This window comes from Notamacropus eugenii, chromosome 1 (assembly GCF_028372415.1).
Source record: "Notamacropus eugenii isolate mMacEug1 chromosome 1, mMacEug1.pri_v2, whole genome shotgun sequence".
In the NCBI taxonomy this organism is placed as follows: domain Eukaryota; kingdom Metazoa; phylum Chordata; class Mammalia; order Diprotodontia; family Macropodidae; genus Notamacropus; species Notamacropus eugenii.
In genome coordinates this window covers 168030427-168057230 of record NC_092872.1, presented here as the reverse complement: position 1 = coordinate 168057230, position 26804 = coordinate 168030427, and the positions used below count along the sequence as shown (strand labels likewise).

Genomic DNA, 26804 nt, shown 5'->3' with positions numbered 1-26804 from the left:
CAAGGGAGGCAAGAAGTGAAAAGTGAGTCTAGATGCTTCATCTAGGACCCAGCAAGTGGTAGTCAAAAAATCTTGCTATCTGGATGGAAAATTTTCATCTAAGTTACAAATCCATGTTCCCTAGGAGACAGGGTAAGATGAACTAAAGGATAAGGACCATCTCAGAGACACCTGCCTCATCCCTAGGGAGGATGGGCCAGCAGTAACAGATGGAGCACTCTGGCCTGGCCTGAGCCCAGCTGTTGTTTTCAGAGGATGGGTGCAGGCAGTGTGCCCAGGTAGAGGGCACAGTGACAGCAGGATTAGGTGTACCCAGCAACCTTGCCTACCATTTGGTCAAGCAGCACGCTGGGCCTCTCTGCCTCTGCTTCCCTGCTGCTTCGACTCAGGGGCCCTCAGTTCTTGCTAATCTCCATCACCATGACAACCAGAGATGACAGGGCCATCTCTAAGGTGATGGAATCTCCCTCCTGCTAGTAGGCAAGACTGTAATCATTGTAAATGTCATTTTTACTAAAAGAAATTGAGAAACTAAAAAAACACCTCAGAAATTTCCTAAACTATCAAGTGGTTCATGTGCACTCCTGCTTCTGGAAAGAAAGGCATAAAACCTAGTTGAATGGAAACAATGCGACTTTGGGGGCTGATGTGACCTCAGAGTACACAGTGTACTCAGACCTTGTTCTTTCTCTTCCTATTTACTCTCTGTTTTCTAAACTCCTTGATCCAAGTACACTTGCTTTTTGTTTTGTTTTTTAATAGCCTTGGCATGTAGTGAATGTCAAGAGTTCTTAACCTGGTGCCCATGTATGCCCAAAGGTTCCATGAATTTTTCCAGTGAATATTTCAGGAGGTTCATGAATTTAAATACATATATATGTGCATATATATGAATGTGTGTATAATATTTATAGATCATCACATTTCAATGTGATTGGCTACCTTCTATGTACTTTGTACATTTAAAAACATTATTTTTTATGGGGTCTATTAATCTTCATCAGGCTGCCAAAGGGGATCTATGATAGAAAAAAGTGAAAAATCCCTGCTTAGATGAATTCCCTGGCCAAAGTTGCTTTACCTACTCATATAAAAAATCCGGGTAGTTAAGCCTTGGGGCTTCAAATAACTTAATTCCTCTGGACCCTCATTTCTTCATCTCTAAAGTAAGTCAATTGGACCAACCTCTAAAATCTCTTCTAGTTCTGAATCCATGCTTCTATGATCTGCTGCAGGATGAGCAAATCCCAAGATACATAATACGTCAGTCAGCAAGCATTAATTAAAGGTTTGTGATATGCCAAGCACTGGGCTAAGCACTGGGGTTACAAAGAAAGATAAAAGCAGCATAGAGCTTGCCCTTAGTGGTCTCATTCTGTTGAGGAAAGCAAAATACAAATAACTAAGTACACACAAGATACATACAGAATAGATGGAGTATTTATTTAACTATTTACAAATGTTAGCCTTTTCCCAAGTAAACTGTTCCCAAGTAAAATAAAAGTGCAGAAGGAGAAAGAAAGTGATAGGGTTAGCTGAAAAAAACCAAAACACCCTTGAAGTCAGGGGTTATAGCAGTTTATTACACTGTAGGACCACCAACAAGAAGTGAGTCTTTGTAAAAGAAGGGTAGGGAGCTAGAAGAGTGAGTGTTTCTGGCTTTGTTGATCTGGTGGTTAAATTGTATACTGACTGGGTGGTGGGGTGGGAACTGTCGTGATGTTTTCCGTTCCAAATATGATGTTGCCATTATTTGGCTAAGAAGGTTTTGACTTTTTCCTTCCTTGTGTCAGGAGCCACTGGAGGGAGAAGGAGAGATCTCAGTCAGCAGCCATACTGAACTTATGAGAAATGAAACACTGAACTATGGGAGAGGGCTTATGATTCAGATTTAACTCGGTGAGCTAAGGTACTTCCCAATAGAACCAGCCAATAGATGTAGTGGTATAAAGGCTTCTAAAATCAAAGCTGCAAGTGACTTGGACAGGTAGAGATCCAAGGCAATTTTTTAAACTTGAAAGTTCTGTAGCAGAGCCAAGTAAAAGTTTCTTCAGAAATAAAAAAGCCAAGATTTAGCCAAGTGGCACTTGGTAACAAATAAAATTAAGAAACCATGATTTACAGTTTTGCTAGATATATGTTTTCACCAATTATAGAGATAATTAATCTCTATTATTATTTTTAAAAGACTTTATTTGCATAGATGTCTAATCAAGTTACATTATCATATGTATTATCTCTAAGCTCTCTCATGCTTAGGGATGGATCCTATTAGATGCTTGCAACTCTAACCACTTGGTGTCTGTTGCTTGGATTTGTAGCATATTTCCTTTTTTTAAAAAAAAGTATTTATTTTTAGTTTTCAACATTCACTTCCATAAGATTTTGAGTTCCAAATTTTCTCCCCATCTTTCCTATCCTCCTACCCCAAGTCGGCACGCAATTTGATATAGGTTGCGTATATACACTCATATTGAACCTATTTTCACATTAGTCATGTTGTAAAGAAGAAATAGAACCAAAATGGGAGAAACTATGGGAAAAAAGAAACAAACAAAAAAGGAAAAAGAGAGCCAATAATATGCTTCAATCTTCATTCAGACTCCACAGTCCTTTTTCTGGATGTGGACAGCATTTTCCATCATGAGTCCTTTGGAATTGTCTTGGATTCTCGCATTGCCAAAAAGAGATAAATCTATAACATTAGTCATTGCACATTGTGGCTGTTACTGTGTACAGTGCTCTCATTCTGCTTACTTTACTCAGAATCAGTTCATTCAAGTCTTTTCAGGTTTTTCTGAAGTTTACCTGCTCATCATTTCTTATAGCACAATAGTATTCTATTATATTCATATACCACAACTTGTTCAGTCATTTCCCAACTGATGGGCATCCCCTCAATTTCCAATTCTTGGCCACCACATAAAGAGCTGCTATAAATATTTTTGTACATGTGCGTCCTTTCCCCATTTATACAATCTCTTTGGGATAAAGATCTACAAATGGTATTGCTTGGTCAAATACTATTGTAGCATATTTCTTAGAAGCAACAGATTAGCCTGAAACTGGTGTGACATCTGGATTCTGTTCTCTCTTAGTGTTAACCTATATCATTATTACCATGGAAAAAATTTCAAAGTGTGATTTTTAGGGACCAAGACTAGAACTATCCTGGAAGGAATGTTCTAGACCAGAGATGTCAAATATGCATTGGCAGGCCAACGTGTCCAGCAATACTCCTAAGTGTGGCAGGAAACAGATGAAAATGTAATTGGAAAACATTTAACAAAATAGGTAAAAGTACAATAGAACATAGATAATGTTAATATGTGGTTTTCTAAGTCAATATGTGGTCAACTGGGATCCTTATATATGGTTTAGTGGCCCCTTTCTAATTGAGTTTGACACCATCTTCCCTAGAGCATAACTTTCTTCCATTCACATGAAGAGGTATCCTCTGATAGAAGAATCACACAGAGTCAGAGTATATTTAAAGGAATGCTCACACAGCTAAATATTCTAGATCTTTTTCACTGTCACATTTTAAGACCCTCATGTGAGTGGTATTTCAACATGTTCTAAATATGCAGAGAGGAATTCTGGATATCCCCCTAAGGAGAGGTCCCAAATTTGATAGAGAAAGCAATTCTAGAACCTGGAATATCACACATGGAAGGATTTTGGAATACCACTAGAGGTATAATTACAAAATGGGAGAAGCTTGGCAGATATTTTAGGACCAAGAAAAAAAAATCTTTCTCAAATAGATAGAACCCTTGTGAGTATTTTAAAGTGTTACACATGATAGGTTCTCTAATTCTATCAGCAGATCCAAAATATCACATCGGCAGGAATTCCAGAACACCATATTATGGAGATTTTGAAAATAGAACTTAGCAAATAAATAAGAATTTCTTTCATAGGCAATATAAATAAGATTGTTGAAATTCTTTAATAGGTAATTCCCTTAATCCCTCATATAAAAAGTGAGATACGCTACAGGAAAAGTGTGAACCTCTACAATCTTTACTATTGGATCTCTGCTTGTCTTCTTTCCCTGGGGGTAGGGGCTGGAGAGTTTGGAACAAAGCTCTGGAGAAACCTGGCAAGTCTTTGGGATAGCTGAAGTCTTATGTATTCATGCTCTCACCTCCTTCTTAAGACTGATCTTTACCCTTTTTTGTCCTCCCCACCTTCAGCTTCTGGTTAATTTATACTTGGCCTCTTGTGTCCATGTTAGAGCTAGATCTTCATTGTGAAGTATTTGGACAATTAAGATAGCCTAAGAGTTCTGGGCACCAAAATTTAAGGACTCTGATGTCAGTCAATAAACATTAATGAAGTACCTACTATGTGTCAGGCACTATGCTAAGAGCTGGGGATACGAAAGGCAAAAGACAGAGTCCATGCCCTCAAGGAGCTCACATTCTAATGGATAACCTGGAGAATCACCCAAGGAAGGCAACCAGAATGAGGAAGGACCTTGAGTTCATGTCACATGAGGATTAGTTGAGGGAATTCAGGAGGTTTAACCTGGAGAAGACTCAGGGGGTATGTGGCAAGGGGGTAGCTATGTTCAAGGGTTAGGATTCAGACTACTTGTCAGGAGAAATTTCCTAACAGAGTTGTCCAAAAGTGGGATGGGCTGCGTTTGAAGGCGATAGGCTCCTCCTCAAATATTCAAGCAGTCTGGATGACAGTATGTTTGGGATGTTTATGGTGGGAATTCCTTTTGTGTATGGTTTGGACTAGATGCCTATGGAGGTCCCTTCCAAGGTCCAAATACCTTGATAATGTGGTTCCTCCTGGGTTTTCTTAATACTACACTTCCCTGGTGATCTTCTTTGATCTGTCTCCCTACTTCTCCTCATCTGATCATAATCCTTGGGTGTGTGTGTGTGTGTGTGTGTGTGTGTGTGTTTTCCTAGGCCCTCTTCCCTTCTATATACTTTCTCTCTCTGTGATCTCATCAGTTCTCATAGGTTCAACTATCATTTCTATGCCAATTATGGAAATCTCATATTCAGTCCTCATCTTTCTCTTGAGCTCCAGTCCTATATCATCAGCTTCCCAATGATTTTCTCCATTTTCATGTCCTATAGATATCTCAAACTCAATATGTTCAAAATGGAACTAATGGTCTTTTAAACCCAACCATTTCCCTAACTTCTTACTGAGGGCACCAATATTCTTTCGGTCACCCAGGTTTGTAAACTCAGTGCCATCTTTGTGGGTTATTTCCTCCTTCTGCCCATTTTCACACTGTACTTTTGAAACTTTCTGAGGGGGATATAGAACAAGGGATTACTGGGGAACTGGTAACAGGGACTTGAGTACACGAAGGGTCTATATCTGGTGTGGGGAATCCTTCCATTCAGAAAGATCCTGTTTATTTTAGCTAGCGTTGTGTGGTATATCAGAGATGGGAAACAATGCATCTGTGTAGAGCTGAAAGGGACCTGAGAGGTAATATAGTCCAACTCTCTAATTTTTATAACTGAGGAAACCAAGGCTCAGAAAATTTAAATGATTTCCTAAGGTCACAGAGGTAATAAGTAGCAGAGTTAGTTAGGATTTGAATCCAGGTCATATGAATCCACATCTAGCATACTTAAACCTTGGTCTTCCTGAATTATTCATTGTGTCAAGACGTCTCTTCAATATTTGCATGGGTTTGCAATGATACCCTAGGGAAAATTCTAATATTTTACATACAATTGAGATAGTGTGTGTGTGTGTGTGTGTGTGTGTGTGTGTGTGTGTGTGTGTGTGTGTGTGTGTGTGTGTGTGTGTGTGTGGTATCCAGTGGAATAATGATCTCTTGAATGGTTCAGTTTGTAGGCCAGGGCAGAGGCTAATACTTGAAATTTGTGTTGGTTTTGGAATGATTTTCTCAGAAGTTTTCCTTTTTCTCCTCTGTGTTTTTTTTTGTTTCTCCTTTATTTTCTAATACCTTGATTTTAACTTTCTTTCTTTATGTTGCCTTCTTATAGTCTTTTAAACAGTATTTCTTAATTCTTTTTTCTTCTTTTTTTTGACATTTTCTTATTTCCTCATTTTTTAAATCCTCTCTCCTAGTCCTTTTAATACTTTCCCAAGAATTTCCTTCTTTCTCAGAAAACAGAACATAGAATTTCTTCTTTCCAGCATGGCTTCCAGCCTTGGCTGGCAAAGACTACTTTTACACATTTAACATTAGCTTTGCCTCAGCCCTGTCTCTTTCCGCTTCCTTTCATTTTCCTAACAAGACTTCCTTTCATCTCTCATTTTCTTCATTTTTTTCTTCTGAGTCTCCCTTCACATTTCATAAAACATTTATAGCCCTAATTCTGAGGCATCCCATTCCACTCTCTTCATTAAAAAAAAAAGAGTTACATTTCTTCATTTTCTCCTTCCCATCATTGTTTCGAACCTTATCTTTCCTACTCTTATGCTTATGCATTTGGCATTTTCTGGGCGTATTTTCTTTGTTTTGCCTCTCTGGCTGAGGAAGGGGATGGTCAGCCCTGGGCCAGAGTCCGCAAGCTAGATGCACCATTAGTTTTTCAGAGGGAAGGGGGCAGAGAGGAAGAGAAGGAAGACTGAGCTCCTTGTGTTCTGTCTTCCAAGAGCTGGAGGATCCAGAACCCAAGGAGTGACCCAATTTTCAGCTTGTCTGAGCTTCTTGGGCTCTGATTATAGAAGAGGTGCGACTGGTCTAAATTACTGTAAAGTACTTTTCAATCAGACACAAAATAGGGTGAGAAATGCATTTCCTTTAATGCCCCAATTATCCCAGGCCCGACAGGACATTTTTTCCTTTGCCTGTGTTTAGGGGTTGGAGAGCAGGAATTGGTTGATCATCATTTCTATAATGGAAGTTTTATGATTTGAGGACAGGGTTCATTGGGAGGATTGAAATACTGGCCTTCAGAATTTATCACGGGATGTACACAGCTGCCCAGCTGTTTCCATAATAATAATGATGACCCCTTAAAGTATTCTGAACAATAGAAAATGCTATACAAATTAACCTAATCTATCTCATTTGATCCTTGTAATTCACACATAAGTCAAGACATCCATGACGTCAATGGTCCTCATCAAAGATGAAGGACAAATAACGGAAACAGATAATAACTCTATGAGGTAACCAGGAGAGATACTATTTGAAGACATTGAGGCTCAGAGGTTGTGACATCATGACACAGCTAGTGTCAGAGCTAGAACTAAAAATTAGGCCTCCTGATACCAGATCTAGGACTCTTTCCAATATGTTCAAGTGCATGTTCCTCCCTACCTCTACTACCTGAATGCTCAGTGTCCTTCTGTTTTTGAAGAGAGCTAATGACATCCAGAGGGTGATGTCTTGACCTACAAGTGAACTGGATTTAAGTGAGGAAGGGCTGTGCAAAGTCATCAACCTCACTCTTTTCCAAGGTCATCTGAGTCCAGTGGCAAGGCATAGGTCAGGACAACTGGAGATTACCCCAGATGCAGTGGGAGACCCTGACCTTTTTTAAGCTAAGGTTTTTCCCAGGTCTCAGTTTGAGGCAACACCCATTCAGTGATTTAAGGTTGGGTAAGAAATGAGGCAAAAGATGGCCTAGTTTGCCTTCTCAAAGGAAAATCAATCAACCTGGGAGATGAAGACACAGCAAAAATAAGTAGAGCAGAAAAACTGGTATCTGTAATGAGAAGCCTCATGACAGAAAACAAGAGGGAGAGCAATAGATTATAGATATATAAAGGAGTAATAATCCTTACATATGCAGTGAATTGGCAAAATATAACGTATCATTTCCACTAGTTACTTAATTTTTATGTGCTTTATAACTATTTGGGGGAACCCATTTGAGCAGATGGTCCTAGATGGGAGTTTAGTGGTGGAAGGGGGCAAGGATGTTGAAGTACTTATTTCTATTGGATAACCAGATTAAAAATGGAGAAAAAATTAGGCAGGGCAAGAACATGGTCCATATTTGTTAAGTTTCTTCTAATATGCATAGATTGTTTTGATGTCAGTGGATGCTTGTTCACTTGGATTGCATCTATCTTCTGGTGATTAAGGACATTGGAATCTGCTTTGAACTTGGAGCTAAAGCATAATTGTAGGATATAATGGAAAATAGCCCAGGTTTTGGAGTCAGAAGACCTGAGTTTGAATTTCAACTCTGCTATATAATCTGCGTAACCTTAGGCCAATTGCTTTAACCTCTTTGGACTTGTTTCCTTATCTGTAAAATGAGAGGGCTAGATTCTTAATTCAAAGTCTGAGAATTTATTAAAAATATTTTGTTAATTGTATTTCTATATGATTCATTTCTTTTGCAATCTATATAGTTTGCATTATGCACTTTAAAACATTTTGAGAAGGGGTTCATAGGTTTCACCAGATTGCCCAAAGGGTTAATAGACACAAGACTGATCTCAGCAGTTTCTTCCAGCTTTTATGAAACAATACCTCAGCAGCATAGGGATTCAGGTCTATTTCTTTGACATCGTTCATAAAAGGAAATAGACATTAGTAATAGCAATGAACAAGGAGGTAGTACGACTAAATGGAAAGAATAGTGATTGGAGACATGATCTGGGGTCAAATCTTACCTCTTCTCCTACTCTCCATGTGAACTTGGACAAATCATATAATCTTTCTGGGCCTCAGTTTTCTCATCTGTAAAATGAGGGCATGGGATTAAATGTTTCCTAAAGTCCTTTCCAGCTCTAAAATTCTATGAGTAAATAAGAAAGCAAGAGCTGTGAAATCAGAGCTTAGATTTCTAGGATCACAAATTCTATCTCCTCGCTTGCTCCCCTGCTATTTAACTCCCTCATTAAATTTTCTTTCATTCCCTGATGACTCAGAGGATTTTAGAGGTTTACTGCTAGAAACATTAAGTGGAGACTAATTGAAGCCCAGACAAGTGAGGTCCTTTACCTAATGTCACATAAGCTAGCTAATGGCAGAGGAAAGAATCTAGGTCTCGACCTCCAGTCTAGTGTTCTCTGCAGTATAGTACACTGCTTCTCATTTAACATTTCTTCCCTCAAGAAAGGAATTGGATTTAGCATCTTCAAAATGGCCTTACAACCACGATTGCATCGCAGAAAGCAAACAGTGCATTCTTCCGCTTCTAGTTTTCTACTTCCATGTATACATTCACACATAAACGTCCATCAACATCATCATCCACATTTCTCTAAAAGCTGTGCCAATTATTACTAAAAATGGGAGTCTGTTTAGTTTCCTTTGCATCTGGAGAAGGCACAGCAGGGCCAGGTAAGACAATGGGACTGTTAGACTCTTTTCAGATGCAGCAAGAGGAGTTGCTAGGGAGAGTGGGAAGTGTGGGGGAGGCCAGGCTGGAACGTGGCTCCTACTAGGGGAATTCAGCTGGGTAAGTGGAGGGATGGGCTGATGGCTCTGGCTTTCTGATTGCTCAGATTAAAGTCAGTGTTTATGTTTAACACAACCTGGTTTCTGCTCCTAGTGAAACCTCCCACCTCCACCTATGAGCTTACCTTTCAAAAAAAGAAAATTAGAAAGATGAAAAGAATCAGTAATTTTGTGAAAAGGGGTGTGGGAGGTCTCAGGATAGTCACTAGAGGTTTACTGGAAGACTGGTTTCCCCCAAAAATTCTCCAGTAGTCTGCCAGCACTCAGGTACCATGGTGACAAATGGGCTTCTTTGGCCAGGTCCTATTCGTTGCTGTGGCAGATGGTAGTCCTGGCTGAAGCAGAGAGAAACGTCTACCCTCTGCAGAAAGAAAAGATGGCTTTTGTCATCCTGATTAGGTAGCTGGGGAAGCTTCTCTGATTTCTTCCAACATTGGCGCTCCAGCTAGCTCCCAGCTGGTAGAAGCACAAATGAAAATGTACGAGCTAAAGCAATATATCTTTTTAAAAAAATAGTATGTGGGGTGCCATATGTACTGGTCACTATACTATAAATGCTATGTATTTGTACACATGGGTTCTTTCCCTCTTGCCTTTTGTGTTAGTAGTGGTTTTACTGGTTAAAGTATAATTTAATAACTTTTATTTCCAAATTGTTTTCTAGAATGGTTGGTTTAGCACCCTGTATGTGAGAACTGACTTTCATTACAGAATCTGTCCCATGAATTTGGGCAAGATTCCATGCTGGGATCTGCCCACTGGAAACAGATGAATCTGGTTACGGAAACTTCAGTAATGGTGTTGTACAGCAGCAGAAAAAGCTCTGAACTTAATGTCAAAACTGGGAATTGAACCCAAGTATCTTATTAGTTTCCTTTTCTATTAAATGGGGACACTTGTGCTACCTACAGATCTCTATCTTTTTATCTTAATGAAGGTCTTCTAGCACTAAGTGGATGTTGCTCCTTCCAGTTTTTTTTTTTTTCAATTGGACACAGACATCTGTTGAAAGAGCTAGAAAAACCAGGGCAGTTTCTTTTGCTTTGAATTGGCTCATCCTACCACTCCCTTTCCTTTCTAGTTCTTTACCCCAGAGATCAATCTATATGGCTCAGCCAGGCAAGTCCTTCTCTTTTGTTTGGGTGTCCCAATCCTGATGTTTCATAACTAACATTTTGATGTGTAAGGTGAATTCTGCCCTCCTAAGTCCCTTGGTGTCCTTCCTTATAAATAAGGAAATACACGTAGCTGTTGTAAACAAAATTCATATGCTGAATTCTAAGGATTCTCGACAAATTGCAAAATCTTCCAAAACTGAACCATATTTGTGGTGAGTGGAGACAAGTTCCCTCTTAGGCACTGAACAAAAAGGTTACTGATTATGGGGTGTACTGCTACCTACAGTGCTGGACTGCCAAATCAAACAGTCATTATAAGCAATTGTAACGTTTGTATTTTACACACATCCTCCTAGGGTAACCCCTCCATCCACAATCACTCTTAGGGAAAGGGGTGTATTTTGGCAACATCTAGAAAGCCATACACACCAAGTAATGACAGATGACAAAAAAACATGGTGAGATATAGTTTATTTTACCAGGGCTGTGGAAAGAAGTTGAGACACTTGCCAGAAGTGTGCCTGTAGCGCCCCCTCCTGTCCAAAAGAGGCACTGCTTCACAGTGATGAACACTAGTTTTTGCATACATTCAAAAGATGTACTTGTATACATCACTACACACAGGAGGAAATCATCTCATTTTTGCTCATCAATCGAGTTTCTGACTTATCTTTACTGAGTTCTGTCCTGTGGGTTCTGCATTGTGTCCTAAGTTCTGCATTGTTCCGAAGTCAATCTAAAGATGAAAACTGGAACTAGTTCGCAAGACAGTCAACTACTTTCTTCACAGCCTCCGGGCTTTTCTTGGGCGGCATCCATTGTGTGGGATGGGGGTATTGTCTGTGATTGAGATGACTTCCAGGCCCCCCATGGTCAACCCCTTTATGGCAGACTGTAAAAGCACAAAAAAGATGGTCTGAGTAGAGTAGAACAAGATAGAGTTACATGGTACATCTTGAAAAGAGCGAGGGCTTAACACTAAGTGGGATTACTGGCAAGGACTGGAGGACATTGCATGTCCCTTTGGATTCTATTAAGATCTCTTATCTTCAAACCCACTGTCATCAGTGCGTTGCCTACAATTTAAGCACTGCTGAAGGGCAGGCCTGCTTAGAGGAGCTGAGCAGCTCACAGGAGAAAAGAGCTAGGTTTAGAAAATGAACTCTCCATGAAGTCTTAGTTTTAGGTTTCTCCTAGAGCTCCTGCTTTCAGCCTAGAAAGGCAAATCCTATTACCAATAACAGGAAAAAAATGAATACAACCAGATACTTACTAAGCGCCCTGGTCCCAGGCCTTTCACCACCACTCTGACATGGACCACTCCTTTCGCTGTGGCTTTCTAGAGAAGAAACAAGCGGTCAGGTCTCCTACAATTAGTTTACATCTGTTACTATAGATTATGCATTGCTATATTTGGCCCTGGTATCACTGCCAAATATGGAAATAAGGACAGAAACTGTAGGTAGATGGAGAACACTGTGAATTCTAGACCAGGGGAAACTGTGGTAGTGTAGAGGGTAACCTGAGTACTCAACATGACACGCAGAGAGGTAAAGGAGGAAAGAGATGAGCGGGAAAGTGAGGACAGATGCTGAGAGAAAAAGAATTTAGGATGCCAGAGAAGAACTCAAGTTAACAGGCTGCCCTTTCACATGGATGATGCTGACACTTCCTAAGAAATAACAGCACTGCCACCCAATGGAGATCTCTAAAGAGCCCTCAGACTTCCTCTGATGTTTGAGAAAATGGTGGGTTCTAGACTATGAAGCCAAGTGCTCAGGTTTAAGGATTATCATAGATAGCCTCTGGCTTCTGAATAGAGGAAACTTAAATCCATGATGGCCTGAATCTATCATACTATGGGAAGGAATATGTTTTGTCTCCCTAGACTTCATTAGGAGTGAAAGGCAGAAGGCATTTCTTGTACTAAAATAAACGACCAGCTGCCTCCTAACCACTTCCATGCTAGAGAATATTAGTTGGGTACTGACAGACAAGATAACATTTTTTGATTTCTGGCTAAGTGGGAATTCCCCACAATACTAAGACAGTTCTAAGCCAGAAGAAACGACAAGTAGCCCAAACAGGACAAGTTCTTACCGCTGCCGCAGCAATGCCTGCAGTTTGTGCTGCAATCCCTGTGGCTTTTTTGGCATTTTTGAACCCTTCTGTGCCACAAGAAGTTCGGGCAAGTGGCTCATTCCTAGAAGAGACCACCTGGATGTGTGTGCTGGGAAAAACAAATGATAGGCAGATATCAAGAATAAGAAGCTCATTTACAATCACGGTAATACCTAGCTTTTACGTAGTGCTTTACAGATGTGATCTTACTTTATCCTCACAGGAACCCTGGGGAATTACGTCTATCATCTCCATTTTATAGATGAATAGACTTAAGGCAGACAACTGTTAATGACCTTCCTAGGGCCATAAAGTTAATAAGTTTCTGAGACCTGACCTGAGTTCAGGTTTTCTTGACTCCAGACCAATGCTCTATTTACCGTGCCACCTAGTAATAAGTGCTAATGCCAAAGTTTCACTTTTTTTAGTCAACAAAGTCAGAGTCCTAACATCAGGAATGTTCAGTTAAGAACTGGACAGACATATGACAAAAGAAGCACACTGTTTTCTCTTTCACAGCTTTCATTTGGTCAGTGATTCAAGAATACTTTTTAAAAAATTCGTTCAACAGATACTTATTGATTTCTTAGTACAAAGTGCTAAATGGGACAAAAAAGATGAATTAAGACATAATCCTCGTGACCCTAATGGCACTTATAATTTAGTATGAAATAAGACATGCACACAAAATGTAAAACAAAGGTTTTCTGTTACAGATCTGCAATTTCATCAGTGTATAGAAACTCTTCATTAATGAAAATCAGCAACTGTCTGACCCTTAAAATCTTAAGAAAGTTAAGCGACTTTTCCATGGCCCCACAATTACAATGGACAATCAGAAACAGCTCATCAGCTCAGGTCTTCGTGACTCCAAGGCTTGCTTTCTTTCTACTATGCCATGCTTCCTCTCAAAGTAGGAAGTAACATAACAAGTCACGTGAGTTTTTGTAGGGAGAAATCACTTCTATAGTTGGAGGTTTCAGGGAGAAAATATTTGAGCTGGACTTTTAAAAACAGAATTTCAACAGCTGGTGATGAAAGGTTAGTGGCATTCCAGGCATAAGGGAATGGTATGAGCAAAGGCATTAAGGTAGGAAAGCATGTTTGAGGAATGGCAAATAATTCCCTTTTACTGGAGGATATAAGATGTATGGTACCCATTTACATGATGACAAATAATAGCTAATATTGCAGAGTACTTTACAGATTACTATGTTACTTGAACCTTACACCAATGAGTTAAATGACAGGTTTAGAGAAGGGTGACTTGCCTTTGATTGCAGAGCTATTATCAGGATTGGAACCCAGATCTTCCTGACACTATATGTGGTGTCAAATATGTGGCTCACAACATTCCCCAGTATGATGGAACAAGATTAAAATATAATTGAGAAATACTAAAAATAGATAAAATACAATAAAACACAGATAACATTAATATGTGGTTTTCTAAATCAACATGAGGACCACAGGATCCTTATGTATGGTTTCTATTTGAGTTTAAGACCACTGGACTATAGTATGCTGGAAAAAAAAAGAGAAAGAAAGAAGAGAAAGAAAGAGAAGGAAAGAAAGCCAAGTAGAATCTAGTTGTAACTCTGGTAACTGTAGTTTTAAAAAAAATCAGCTAAATCTATTCTCCATTTCACTTCTGCTATCATCTTACTATTATAGAGAAAACAAATAATAGTGGGGGGGAGGGGAGATGAAGTAAAGGTGTGTATCAGCAGGTGATATACACAGGTGGCTTCCCTTGCTGAAATGGCTAAGTGAGTAGAGGCCATCACTCTTTAGCACTGTCAGTGCTGATCTCTCCAAACAAGTCTTTAGCTGCCTACATACTGACCAAATTCAACAGGGACTAGTTTATCCCTCTGCTTCACTGACTATGCAGACATTCTAAGGGACCCTTTTGGGATTTCGTTTAGAGCTGGAAGGATCATTAGAAACTCTCTAGTCAGGATGCCTCCTTTCACAGATGAAGAAACTCAAGGCCAGAGCTTGGCTCAAAGTCACACAGTAAGGGACAAATGTCAGAATCTGACATTTGTCCTGATTCCAAACCAAGTGCTCTATTACCTCTAACACATATCCTCCTCTCAATCTCCAATTTCTCTCTATCAAGGGGTTCCTTCCCTGCTGCCTTCAAATATGCCCAGGCCCCTCCCCCCTTAAAAACCTTTACCAAACCCTAACATTCTGTCAAGTTATCGTCTGATATACTCTTTTTCTCTTCAAAAGCTATCTATGCTGACTGTTTTTACTTCCTTTTTCATTTACTCAACCATCTGCACTCTGGCTTTTGACCTCACCACTCAACTGAAACTGCTCTCTTTAAAGTTCCTAGTGATCTTAATTCCCAATCTGATGGTCTTTTCTCAATCCTACCCCTTCCTGTGAAGCTGGCACTGCTGACCATGTTCTTCAAATGGATATCCTCTCCCTTCTGGAATTTCATGATACTGCTCTCTGCTGATTCACCCCCTATGCATCTGACCACTCTCCAGTCTCTTTTACTGGCTCATCTTCCATACCATACTCCCTAATTCTGAGTATTTCTAAAAGTTCCATCTCAGGCCTGAGTCTCTTCTTCCCCCATACTGTCTGTAACCTCATTAGTTTTCTCAAGTTAAATGACCATTTCTATGCAGATGACTCCCAGATCTATATATCTAATTCCAGTCCCTCCCTTGAATTTTAGTCCCAATGCTACTGACTGCCTACTGGACATTTCAAACTGAATGCAAGAGATGAGGGAAAAGAAGTATATTGATACACTGCTGGAGTTATGAAATTGTTCAACCACTCTGGACAAATTCTGTTAACTAGCATTATGGCCTAAAGGCTATTAAACTGTCCATACTCTTTGATCCAGTAATACCACTACTAGGGTTACAAACTAAAGATATGAAATAAAGAGGAAAAGGACCTCTAAGTACAAAAATATTTACAGCAGCTCTTTTTGTGACTACAAAGAGTTGAAAATGCCTATGAACTGGGGAATAGCGAAACAAATTATAGTATATAAATGTGATAGAATACTACTGTGCTGTAAGAAATGATGAGGGAGGGGAATGGTTTCAGAGAAACCTGGGAACACTGTATGAACTGATATAAAGTGAAATTATCAGAACTAGGAGAATAATTTATACTATAAAAATGTTATTGTAAAGACAATCTTGAAAGTCATAAATTGTGTTAATGCACTGACCAGCTACAATTCCAGAGGACTTTTATAATGAAACATGATATGAACCTCTGGACAGAGATGGTAGACTTAAGAATGCAAAATGAAATACTCTACTGAATCCTCCCCAGCAATAGCTTAATGGCAGTAGAGCTTTCGGTCAGACCCAGGCTAGAAAGGCACACTCTAGCATGGAGTGCTTCTTCCTTACTTGTTATATGTTGCTTTAATATGAGCTATTGGGATTTCTTCATATTTCTTGTCTCCCCATGTCAAGGGGCTGTCCTGACCCGGAACTGGAGGAAAGATGCTATAAAAAAAGCAGAAATACATTTAAAGTACTACGGTCTACAAAAGCGCAAATACATCTGTTACTGAATACTTGTAGAGACTTTAAATTTGTTCTCACTATGACCCACTGGAAGACAGATAATAAACAACATCATAAAAAACTGAAACACAGAAAAATAACTTTCTTGATCAAAAATCACATAGTAACAGACACAGGATCATAGCTAACTTCTTGTTTGTAGGGTAGAAGTAGGCAAGGGAGGCCTGTGTTTTGAGGTTCTCATGACATCACTCTCTCCTGGTTCTCCTCCTACCTATCCAACTGATCCTGCTCACTGCCCCGTGCTGGCTCCATTACCCTGGATGTCTCACAGGTGTGTCCTGGGCCCTCTTCTTTTCTCTCTGTGCTATTTCACTCGGCAATCATCAGTTCTCACAGGTTGAGTTATTGTGAATCTGGTGACTTTCAGATCTACTCACCCAGCCTTAACCTCTCTGCTGATGTCTTGTATCACAACTCCAAAGGCCTGCTGGACATCTTGAACTCAACATGTCCAAAGCTGAGCTAAATACTTCTCAACGTCCGTATTACTAAGGGCACTACCGTTCTCCCAGCCAACCCACTCTCGGCCCCTCCCACTTCCACCCCCATCGGACCTGTTTTCAAGGCTATGGGGTTCACCTTCATAATCTCTCCTTGATCCTCCTCCCTTCCCCCACCTCCCTTCATCTGACACGGCTACCTCATCACCTCAGGTCCGGACAACAGCCGGGGGTTCGCCTCCCCTCTCCGGCCGCTCTCCCACTCAGGCACCGGTGCTTTTTGTGAAGCACAACCTGACCGTGCCTTGCCTCCTAGGTAAAGCCTGCCTTTCCAAGCCCTTCACAACCTGCCCCCTCCCTTCTGAGCCAGGGGCTCCGGGACCCTCGTCCTTCTTTCCCCAACCCACTATTTCCTGACTATGTGGGCGGCTGTTTCCCGCTCCTTCCCCTCCGGCCTTCCTCCATCCCCGGTAGATTCCCCCTCCTACAAGAAGCCTTTCCCCATCTCCTTGCATTCCAGTGCCTTCTCCCCGCCCTGCGGTGAGCTCCTCCTCCTCTCCCGGGCAGCAGCAGTGCTTGGCCCGGGGCCTAGCACGTGGCGGGGCTTCACTAGCCCATGTTTACCGGCCCTCAGATCCGGGAGCCCGGGGCTGCCGAGGGCGGCGGAGGCCTCTCCGCGACCTCGCCAAGGTCTGGGTAGGCTGGGCCCTCCGGAGCCCGCCACCTCGGCCCGGCACAGACACAGCAGGGCCGTCCGCTCCGACCCCGCCTCCTCCCTCACTCAAAGAGGCCGGGCACGGTCCTCTTGGGAGGAGGGGCCGGCCTTGGGCTTGAGGCCGGGGCAGCGGAACAGGAGCGCTCCCCGAGCGGGACACCCGGGGCTGGGGAGGGCTTGTCAGAAAGGTGGCTCCGGGCCGGCCTCACCTGAACCTGCCGGCCTTCTGCGCATCCCCCGGTTCGGCTTCGGTTTCCGCCTCGGTCTTCTCCACCGCGCCCTGGGCCCTCCGCGCGTCGGCGTGGAGAGCACCGCCTGGGGCATCGTCCCGGGCGCTGCGAAGCAGGGAAAGCCCGGTGAGCTCTAGGTCGGACCCCCTCCCCCCGCCGGCCCCCTGACCCCGGACTCTGGAAAAGTGAGAACACGCCCTAGGCGCTGGACCAAGCTCTGGGTCGGGGGCTTACCCCCAGGTGCTGGCCCAAGTCCGCAGGGGTAGGAGGCGCCGGCCCGCGGTCCGCAGGACTTGCATGGCCCAACCGGAGCTCCCGGCCGTTCGCTCCGAGGCTCCCGGTGTGGGCGGAGCTCCGCCGGTACCACATGCAGGGGGGGAAGAGGAAAGGGGAGCCCGAAATGATTGTTTTTCCACTCTCCGGCTGCTAGATCTAGATACTTTATTTCTAATAAAATTTAAATAATTATGAGTAAAATCACTCCCGAAATGTTGAGCTCTTTTATAAAAGGCTAGACTGCAAAGAGCCGTACTCCCCTCCCTCCTTATGGAAAGTTCGTCGTCCTCGTACACGCGGTGTCTTGTGGGAAAATGCGGCGCCGAAGGGGGCACTGGATTGGAAAACGCGGTGCATCGTGGGGAGGGCAGAAAGATGGCGGCCCCCGTGAGGAGGCTGCTGTACGGCGCGGCGCGGGGCTCGGGGCGGCCGTGGGGCGCACGGACCCTAGGTGGGGCCGCCGCCGCGGCCTCCGGCAGGAGCGCGGCCTCCTCGAACGGCGGGTCTCCGTGGCGCCTGCTGGGGGCGTTGTGCCTGCAGAGGCCCCCGATTGTCTCGCAGCCTCTGACCCCTCTGCAGGTGGAGATGGCCGAGCTGCTGCAGCAGGTAGGGCCCGGCTGCCCCTGGGGCGCCCCTGCCCCTGCCCCTGCCCCTGCTCCCACGAGGCCCCGGACGTGGCCTCTGGAGGGTCTGGTCCGGAGGCTCGTGAGCCCGTGACCTTGGCCAAGTCACTTCGAGTCGTCTTCTCGGTCTCAGTTTCCTTTTCTGCAAAGCAGGCGCTTGGAAAGCCAGGCGGCGCGGTGGATAAGCCCACTGAAAGTTGGGCTTCCTCCGAGTTCGAATCCTGCCTCCAGACGCTTCCTAACTGCGATCCTGGGCAAATGGGATAATAGTAACATTTACCTCCTGGGGCTATGAGGAGCAAATGAGTTTATGTAGGTAAAGCGCTCTGCCAAGCTTAAAGGAGCCACGTCTATGAAGGATACCTGCGTCAGAAGGACAGATCCTGCTTTAGATTGTCCTCCCTCCGCACCTTTGCCTAAGGGCATCCCAAGCTTCCTTCTAAGAACGTCTCTAGTGCCACCTCCTACCTATAAAGGCCTTTACTTCCTCCCCTCCCCCTTTAGTGCGCTCTCTCCTAAAGTAACTTTGTGTGTAATTTGTGTAACTTTGTATACAATCTGCGTTTACCGGCTGGTATACATTTGTACATATGTGTGGGACTTTAGGCACGTCACTTAATTGCAAAATCACTGTTGTAAAAGGAAACTTGGAGTGTGAGTACTTCTAACGACTCCTTCCAGCTGTGAATCCTTGATCCTATGTAGTATTTTTCATTGAACTAACGTTAAACCTTTGCTATGTGCCAGGACGGTATTCTCTCAACCACATTAAAGCGTGAATTTCATAAGGAGTTGTTTCTTTTTAGTTAGTGTAACCCCTGGCTCTGGCGTACAGTACTTTAGACTTAGCAGGTGCTTGATAAATGTTTGTGGAATTGAATATAGTGGTCTCTGGTGCTGTGAAAAGATCACTCTTGACAACCAGTGAGCCAGGAGATCTGGATTTAGAACTGGGAGAGGCTTTAGAGACCAGCTAGTTCAACTGCCTTATTTGATGTCTGTGAAATGAAAGTAAACACTCACCCTACCAAAGCTACACACTTAGCTCTCATTTTAATAGGCTTTAAGGTGTACAGTATGCTCTCCTTGAAATTCTGGAACACAAGGTCGCGTATCATCATCTTTCATAGCTGAAAGAACTGAGGTTACAAGACAATGGGTGACATTTCCAAGTCCATATAACTAGGTTTAGTTAGACATAGGATTCAAACCCAGATTTCAAGTCTACTGCCCTTTTTAAGGTGTAGGGTTGTTATGAAGCTCAGGTATGATGATTTGTAGAAAAAAAAAGGGCCCAGCTGTAAAATGTTTAGTAAATCCGAGTAATGAATGCTTTAAAATTTGTAAATATCTTTTTCCTTATTGTAACTTTTTGGGGTAGGTATTATAAGAATTGTTACTATTTTACAGAGGAGAAAACAGGCTAAAAGAGGTGAAAAGCTTTATACCCATGTAGTCAGTGTCAGAACTGGGTTTGGAACCCAGGTCTCACATGTCTCTTAGTGCAGCACTCTTTGTACTGTGACAGATTGCCTTTAAGATATTGTTGTAACCCCTAGACTGGAAATGAGTCTTTCAGGGCCCATACCCTACATTACTGGGACTGTTTAACTTTATGTCAAATGTGTCTATATGATCCTCATATCAGAGCAATTTTTCACAAAAATTCCTCAAAAGATTTTGATTACGCATAACTTTTTCTTCCTTGTGTTACAGTTACTTTTATATACGTCTTCACTTGCCCATCCCATTAGACTGTAAACTCTGAGAGTAGTATCTTTGTATACCTGTTGTGCAGCACAAGTTGACATTTGATGAATGAATGAATAAAAAGGCCTCTATTAATTAAGTGCTTACTGTGAGCCAAGCACTGTGGTAAGAGTTGAGGCTGTAGATAGAAAACTGAGATAGTCACTTCTCAAAGGTTTTACATTCTAATGGACAAAGTTCACATAGAAACATTCAGCTACAGGTATATCTGGAGAGGCCCAGTGAGCTTTAGAGTATAGCAGTAAGTCTAATGGTAATTATCTTCTTTAGTATTATTTTCATTGTTAAAACCATTAGCCTCTTCATGCCATTCCATCTTCCACATCCTCAATGGATGAATGAATGAAACTTAGCTCCTAATCAGAAGGAAAGTGATATCATCTGTTTGACAGAACTGGAACAGATACAGTGATGAATGTACTTGACCTTCATAGGCACAGCAGCATGTCAAATTTTCTGAGTTATCATGTGCCAGGCACAGGCATAAAAGATGTTGGTTTAGTTAACAAGCATTTTTTAAGAGCGTACTGTGTGTTAGGCACGGCTAAAAACTGAGAGTACAAAGGCAAAAAATGAAATAATCCCTGTTCTCAAGGCAAGGAACTCATGTTGTGCTGAGAAAGACAACATGTACATGTATTGGTATATACAAAAAAATTACAGTAAATAAAAGGTGGTTCAGGAAGGAGAGCATTAGCAGTTGGGATCAGGAAAGACTGTGTAGAAGGTAGTCTGGTGCTTGATTGTTATTGTGTTTGTCCTTCATGCCATCAGAGAAATGATGACATGACTTGTACTGGACCTTGTTTTGAGTGAGGGAGGGCTGTGCAGGTCACCAGCCTCACTTCTCCTCCAGAGCCATCTGAATCCAGTGACCAGATGTTCATCAGGATGACTGGAGATGGCCCAGGATGCAATGGGAGACTTTGGCCCCTTTAGGCCAAGGCCTTTTCAGGTACTCATTTAGGTTGAGGTGACACTCATTCAGTGAATAGGCCTGTTTAAGGAGTAGTCAGGGGATGGCCCCTTTAATGAGGCAAAGAAAAATAACTAAACCAGGCTGTGTGGGAAACAGCAACAGTTGCTATTGATAATCACTCCTAAGCGAGGAGGGTCCAGAAAACAGGCCTTAAACGGAGCTTGGGCAGTGGTCTAGTGTGGTACAATATATGGGGCATCATCTGGCCATCCAAATTTACCTTCCTTTGGATCAGAGAAGGAAGGGGATGGGGAGGCAGAAAGGAGAGGAGGAGCTGAGTTACCTAGCTACCTAGGTCCCCATTCTTGCATCCGGGACTACTCACAGATTGTTGTGTTCGTCCTTTATTGCCGAAGAAGACCATGCCATCAGAAAAATGATGACATGAATGACTTGCACTTGACTTTGTTTTGAGTGAGGGAGGGCTGTGCAAGGGCACCAGCCTCACTTCTCTCTCTGGTACTTGAGCTATGTTTTGAAGGCAGAGCGGTATTCATTGACAGGGAGGTGAGTAAAGAGTACATTCCAGGTATGGAGGATGGCCAGTACAAAGGTGGAATGCTGTATCAGCTGAATAGAGGCCAATTGGGCTATACCTTGGAGTACAGGAAGTGGAGTAATGTATAATGATATTGGAAAGATAGATTCTGGCCAAGTTATGAAGGGCTTTAAAAAACAAACAAGAGTTTGTGTTTGAAACTAGAGGTAGTAGAGAGCCACTGGAATTTATTGAAGAGAATAGTGATATTGGCAGATCTGCATAAGGGCAGAGCAGAGACAGATTAAAGTAGGAACAGACTTGAAGCAGGCAGACCAATTAGGAGGCCATTGCAATAGACTGGGCAAGAAGTGTTGAGGGTTTAGGTAATGGCTAAGTTGATGGCTTTATGAATAGGGAGAAGGTTGTATGTGAGAATTATGAAGGTAAAAATGGCAGGATTTGTTAACTCGTTGGATATATGGCGTGAGGTAGTATGAGGGTTTGATGATAAATACCAAGGTTCTGAATCTGAAAGACAGTAAGAATGATGACAGAAATAGGATTCATATAATCAAATAGATTGTTGCCTCAGTTTTTGAATCGAGGAAATGCTTAACCTACCCAGAATTCCTCATCTCCCTTCCCTTACATACACATGTGGTTATCACCCTATCCCAGATATTGAGTATAATATAATGATCACATCATAGGGTAATATTTCCATGTTTAGCATAATTATCCTTCAAATATCTTCCTGTATTTCTATAGAATACTTTTGCAATTTTCCTTGCTCATTTCTGACCTCAGAAGTGAACTTTTAGTCCTGTTGGAATGTACCATAGTTCTGGTTTTTTGCCTTGTTCATTCTTCCCAGATTGAGGTAGAAAAAAGCCGATATTCAGACCATGAGATTCGTGCTTTGGAAGAAACACGGAGACTGGAGAGGAAGAAAGCCGATATTTATGACTCCGATGATGATGATGAACAAAATATTTTATTGGCACAAGATTTGGAAGATACATGGGAGCAGACGTTCTTGCAATTCAAACCTCAACCTCGGGTAACAGGTTTGTGGTTTTATTTGGGTTAATGGAAAGAAAGGGATGCATTCTGATTCCTAAATTGAGTTATGTTTAAATCCCTCTTATTTTAAGCAGTATTATTGTTATCTATAGTTCTTCCTCAAATCTAGGTTATATAAAAAACCTTAATGTGATCTAGAATGGATGTTATTTTTCACTGCATATATTACCTATATGTTTCTTTTCAGAGAGATGTCATTTTAGGTGTAGAGCCTGCATTTGGACTAATATGGCAGATACCATAATCATGAAGTGAAAGTATGTGTGAGAATCAATTGATAAGTCTATTGTTAATGCTTTCTGTTTCTACAGAAATCCCTCTTCAAATAAGGAGAGGATGATTCATAGTGTTCTTATTTTTGTGGACCAAAAATTTGAAAGACAGAAAAGAAAAAGTCTGTCATGTCTGAGATCAGTGATGATGGCTAGAAAGATAAAATAATAATATTTTAAAGTGCTGTCAGCATGTCTCTTCCAAAGAGATCAAAGTACTTGATGTAATTACCTGAAAGTGGGAGGCCCAGCTCTTTGTTTATTTCTCTAAATTCTGGTGTCCCTCAGTGACTGAGCATCATTATGAAAGGAGGATGGTCAGAGGGTAAGGTCCCTTAGAACAAGGACCACATCTTCTTCCTGTACTTAAGTGTCTAGTACAGTAGTGAGAACATACATTTTAAAAATTGTTTTTGAGCATCATTGATCTCTTATTTTTCTCTGTCCTGGCAAGCCACAGTTCTTTTTCTTCCTCTGACTCTTTTTTTTTCTTTTTTTTGCCATGACAGAAGCTGATCAAAAAAATGATCGAACCTCATTGCACAGGAAGTTAGACCAAAACCTGGTACTGTTAGTAAAGGAAAAAATGGGAGATCAGGAAACATGGATGCTACCACACGCAGAGTGGCAGGATGGGGAGACTCTCCGTGGAACTGCTGAGCGGGCCCTTGCTACTGTCTCACGTAAGTATCCCCCTTCCATTTATGATTTTTAGTGTCCTGTCTCTGACTTCTAGTTAAAGAGTTAAATCACTCTCTTGAGAGCCGGTTGTGAGTTGTGTTTTATTAAAAGTATTGACTAAGAAAGGCTAGGGAAGGATTAACTCAGTGGAATGATATCCTCTTCACCCTCTTCCCTGCCCAGGTGATTAGATGACAAAGGTTTTTTTCAGTTCTCATATTCTTTGATTCCAGGCCAGCAATAGTCCAGTCCCTTGTTTATTTTTGTCTCTCAGTCTCAGTGCTCACTCAGATCATTAAGGTGCTAATTTTTTTCATTCTTCTTACATTCCATGGAATGAATTCACAGGACTGTTAATCACTAGCTCACCATGGCTACCACCCTGTTTTTCCCCAGGAACAGTATCACATAACTTAATCTGTAAGTTTGCAGATATAGTCACATAGCCAAAAGACACTGCCCACCTTTTCTTTTACATAAGGGTTAGCAACTCTTGGTGCGTGTTCCACAGAAGGCATGGGGGCCAATTTTCTTTGGCATAAGGGCTTGTTGCTACTAACATAGTCCTTTCTTAATTTCAGCTTTAATGCCTGGTGTTTTTGAGAAGCAGATGTTCCTTTCTGTTTGAGAGGTAGTGTGTGCCATGAAGGAACTTTACAGTGAAACTTTATGCTTGTAATTTACTTAGCTTCTTGCTTCCTGTAGCGCCAATGTAATATTCGCAGAGCTTACAACCTGCCATTATAACCATGAATATCCTGGAGCAATTCTGAATTGTGGAATATCACAGACTCTCTACATGGAAGACAGAACCAAAACATTTGTTCAGACACCAGAAAGCCAAATCCATCATAGTAACAAAGAAATCTATAGACAGCAACAGTGCAGAGGGCAGCACCAGCCCCAAGCCTTCTCTCTCCTGGGCTTCTGTTAAATAAATCACAAACAAGCTCTTCCACTCATGCTAGCCAGCTGCCTGTTTTCTCTCTCTCAGTTCTGACTGTTCTCTGACCAACTTTCTCTCAGCCCTGCTCTAGCTCTGCCTCTTCCTATTTCCCCCTTCCTATTCTACCTGTTCAGCAAACTGCTCCCACCACAGGTTCCATGTGATTGTGACTCAGGCCTCCAAGTGACTTAAACAGGTCACATGGTCCTATTCATGGATGGGAAAGATCTTTCCATTAAGAATCAAAATCACATCAACCATAAGCAAAAATGCATTATCAATATACTCCCCAAACTCTAAAAGGAAAGGGTCAATACATTTAGCATATTTATTTATAAAAATGTTAACCTTTAATCTTTAACTACTAGATATTACTAATAATATACTGTAAGTGGCATTCCCTGAATCGTAAGAGTCAAATTTAAAACTTAGGTTTACTGATTCCTTAGCTTAGTGTTCTTTTCAGTCACACTGCTGGCTTTTAGCACTGATAGCTGTGCCTCATAACGTTGAATTGAGTAATTCAGTGAGAAGTAGTGTGCTTTCAGACATTTGTAATAAGAGTCATGGAAACTAATTTCGAGGTTGACCCAAGCATTTATCCACAGTGAGATTGCCTTGATTACTACTTTATAGATAAAGATAAGAGACTTCTTAGAACTATTGAAACAACACACATAACATATTTGCAGAGGTAACACATCCCCTATTTTTTGTATAGTTTCTGTCATTTTCTGTGGCCAAATTGAGTCTTGTCAGGAAGATGCCTAATGCCTGGGGACATCCATAGAGACACGTCTTTGCTGTTGCCATGTGTATCAGTTCTGAGATCCAGTAGGGGAAACACAACTCTAATTTCTGTTTTGTCTTCTTTTAGAAAATAGTGTGGAAGCCAAATTCCTAGGAAACGCACCCTGTGGCTATTACAAGTTTAAGTATCCTCAGGCATTTCGGACAGAGAACAACATAGGAGCCAAAGTGTTCTTTTTCAAAGCTTTGCTACGAAGTGGAGATCTCTCCCAAGCCAGGAAGAAGGATGACCATGCTTGGGTCAGCAAGGAGGAACTGGGTGACTACTTGAAACCAAAATACCTGGCACAGGTTAGGAGATTTTTTATGGACATCTGATGGACACAGTTGTCCTTGGGACAGACATTTGGACTGTGGGCAAGAGGGCATGTGACTATATTGACATGTGTGGATCATGATGAATTAAGCTTAGTGTTGACAAATAAACCAGTTTCTTACCTTTGTGTCAGCTTATTTGGAATTTGAGTACTATTGGGCTTTATAACCTGCTGTTTTGTAAGGCAGCAGCCCCTTTTCTCAGCTAATGACTAGCTGTGGGTTATATAGGATGTTCCACATAAAGTTATTTAACTTACTGGACACAAGAAAGGAAGGATAGAAGACTAAAACACTTGCATGTAGGTATAGGATATTTGTTAATTTAATTTATGTCTCTACAAGCAGTAAGCAAGGTAAAACATGTTTCACTTCTGTGAAAGTTCCTTGACCAGTGAGGAATCTAGGACTAAATGCAGCTCCTTAGCTGTCCTTGGTATAGAAGTGTTACAGCTTAGTGCCGTTGGGCCAAGGCACTACTATTTGTTTAGGACTTTGTATTGGCCAAGTGCCTCATGGCTCATTTGATAGGATAAACGAGGACTAGAGTCAAGGCCTTTAGACTCCTAGTCTGGTATGCTTGATGGTGTACGATATGATTTGGAACAGAGAGAACCCGCCCAACAAGATTGCCCCCAAACAATGATGCCAATAGGAAAGTTAGGTAAATTCATTCCTTTATATTTATCCCGTTGAAATGAATTCATAGATTATAGTAGGACTTAATTGCTTTGATACTTAATAGATCCATTATCTCCTTGATGAGAGTATGATCTCCAAACTGTGGATTGCAACCTGTCCATGCCTCATTCTGTGCAATTCTTTTCCATATTCCTCCATGGAAAATAAATAATTGGTCATTCATTTTTTCATTCATAGATCTATGCAATGTGCTGGAGGCCTTCCTTTCAGCCTTCTTAGATTTTGTCAATACTGTGGATGGACACTGTCCATCCCTTTTCCTTCACTGTTACCCTCATGACTAAC

The 26804-nt window shown here is 41.7% G+C and overlaps 2 protein-coding genes across 3 annotated transcripts; one reads left to right on the top strand and one right to left on the bottom strand.

The window, feature by feature from the left end:
• Window positions 1–10948: 10948 nt before the first annotated feature.
• Window positions 10949–18031, bottom strand: MRPS11 (mitochondrial ribosomal protein S11). 2 transcript variants are annotated; one of them, XM_072617843.1, is made up of 6 exons: window positions 17816–18031; window positions 17561–17686; window positions 16014–16112; window positions 12595–12724; window positions 11768–11833; window positions 10949–11386 (listed from the first exon to the last, which is right to left on the bottom strand). In XM_072617843.1, exons 1-6 carry the CDS (start codon window positions 17878–17880, stop codon window positions 11279–11281), a joined length of 594 nt encoding a protein of 197 aa, XP_072473944.1. In that variant the 5' UTR covers window positions 17881–18031; the 3' UTR covers window positions 10949–11278. The 2 variants fall into 2 exon arrangements, with proteins under 2 accessions (XP_072473944.1, XP_072473954.1); XM_072617853.1 differs by lacking the exon at window positions 16014–16112 and having other exon boundaries at window positions 17816–17953.
• A 96-nt stretch (window positions 18032–18127) lies between these two features.
• Window positions 18128–25940, top strand: MRPL46 (mitochondrial ribosomal protein L46). The gene is made up of 4 exons (XM_072617829.1): window positions 18128–18463; window positions 22585–22777; window positions 23575–23748; window positions 25570–25940. Exons 1-4 carry the CDS (start codon window positions 18128–18130, stop codon window positions 25818–25820), a joined length of 954 nt encoding a protein of 317 aa, XP_072473930.1. The 3' UTR covers window positions 25821–25940.
• The last annotated feature ends 864 nt before the right edge of the window (window positions 25941–26804 follow it).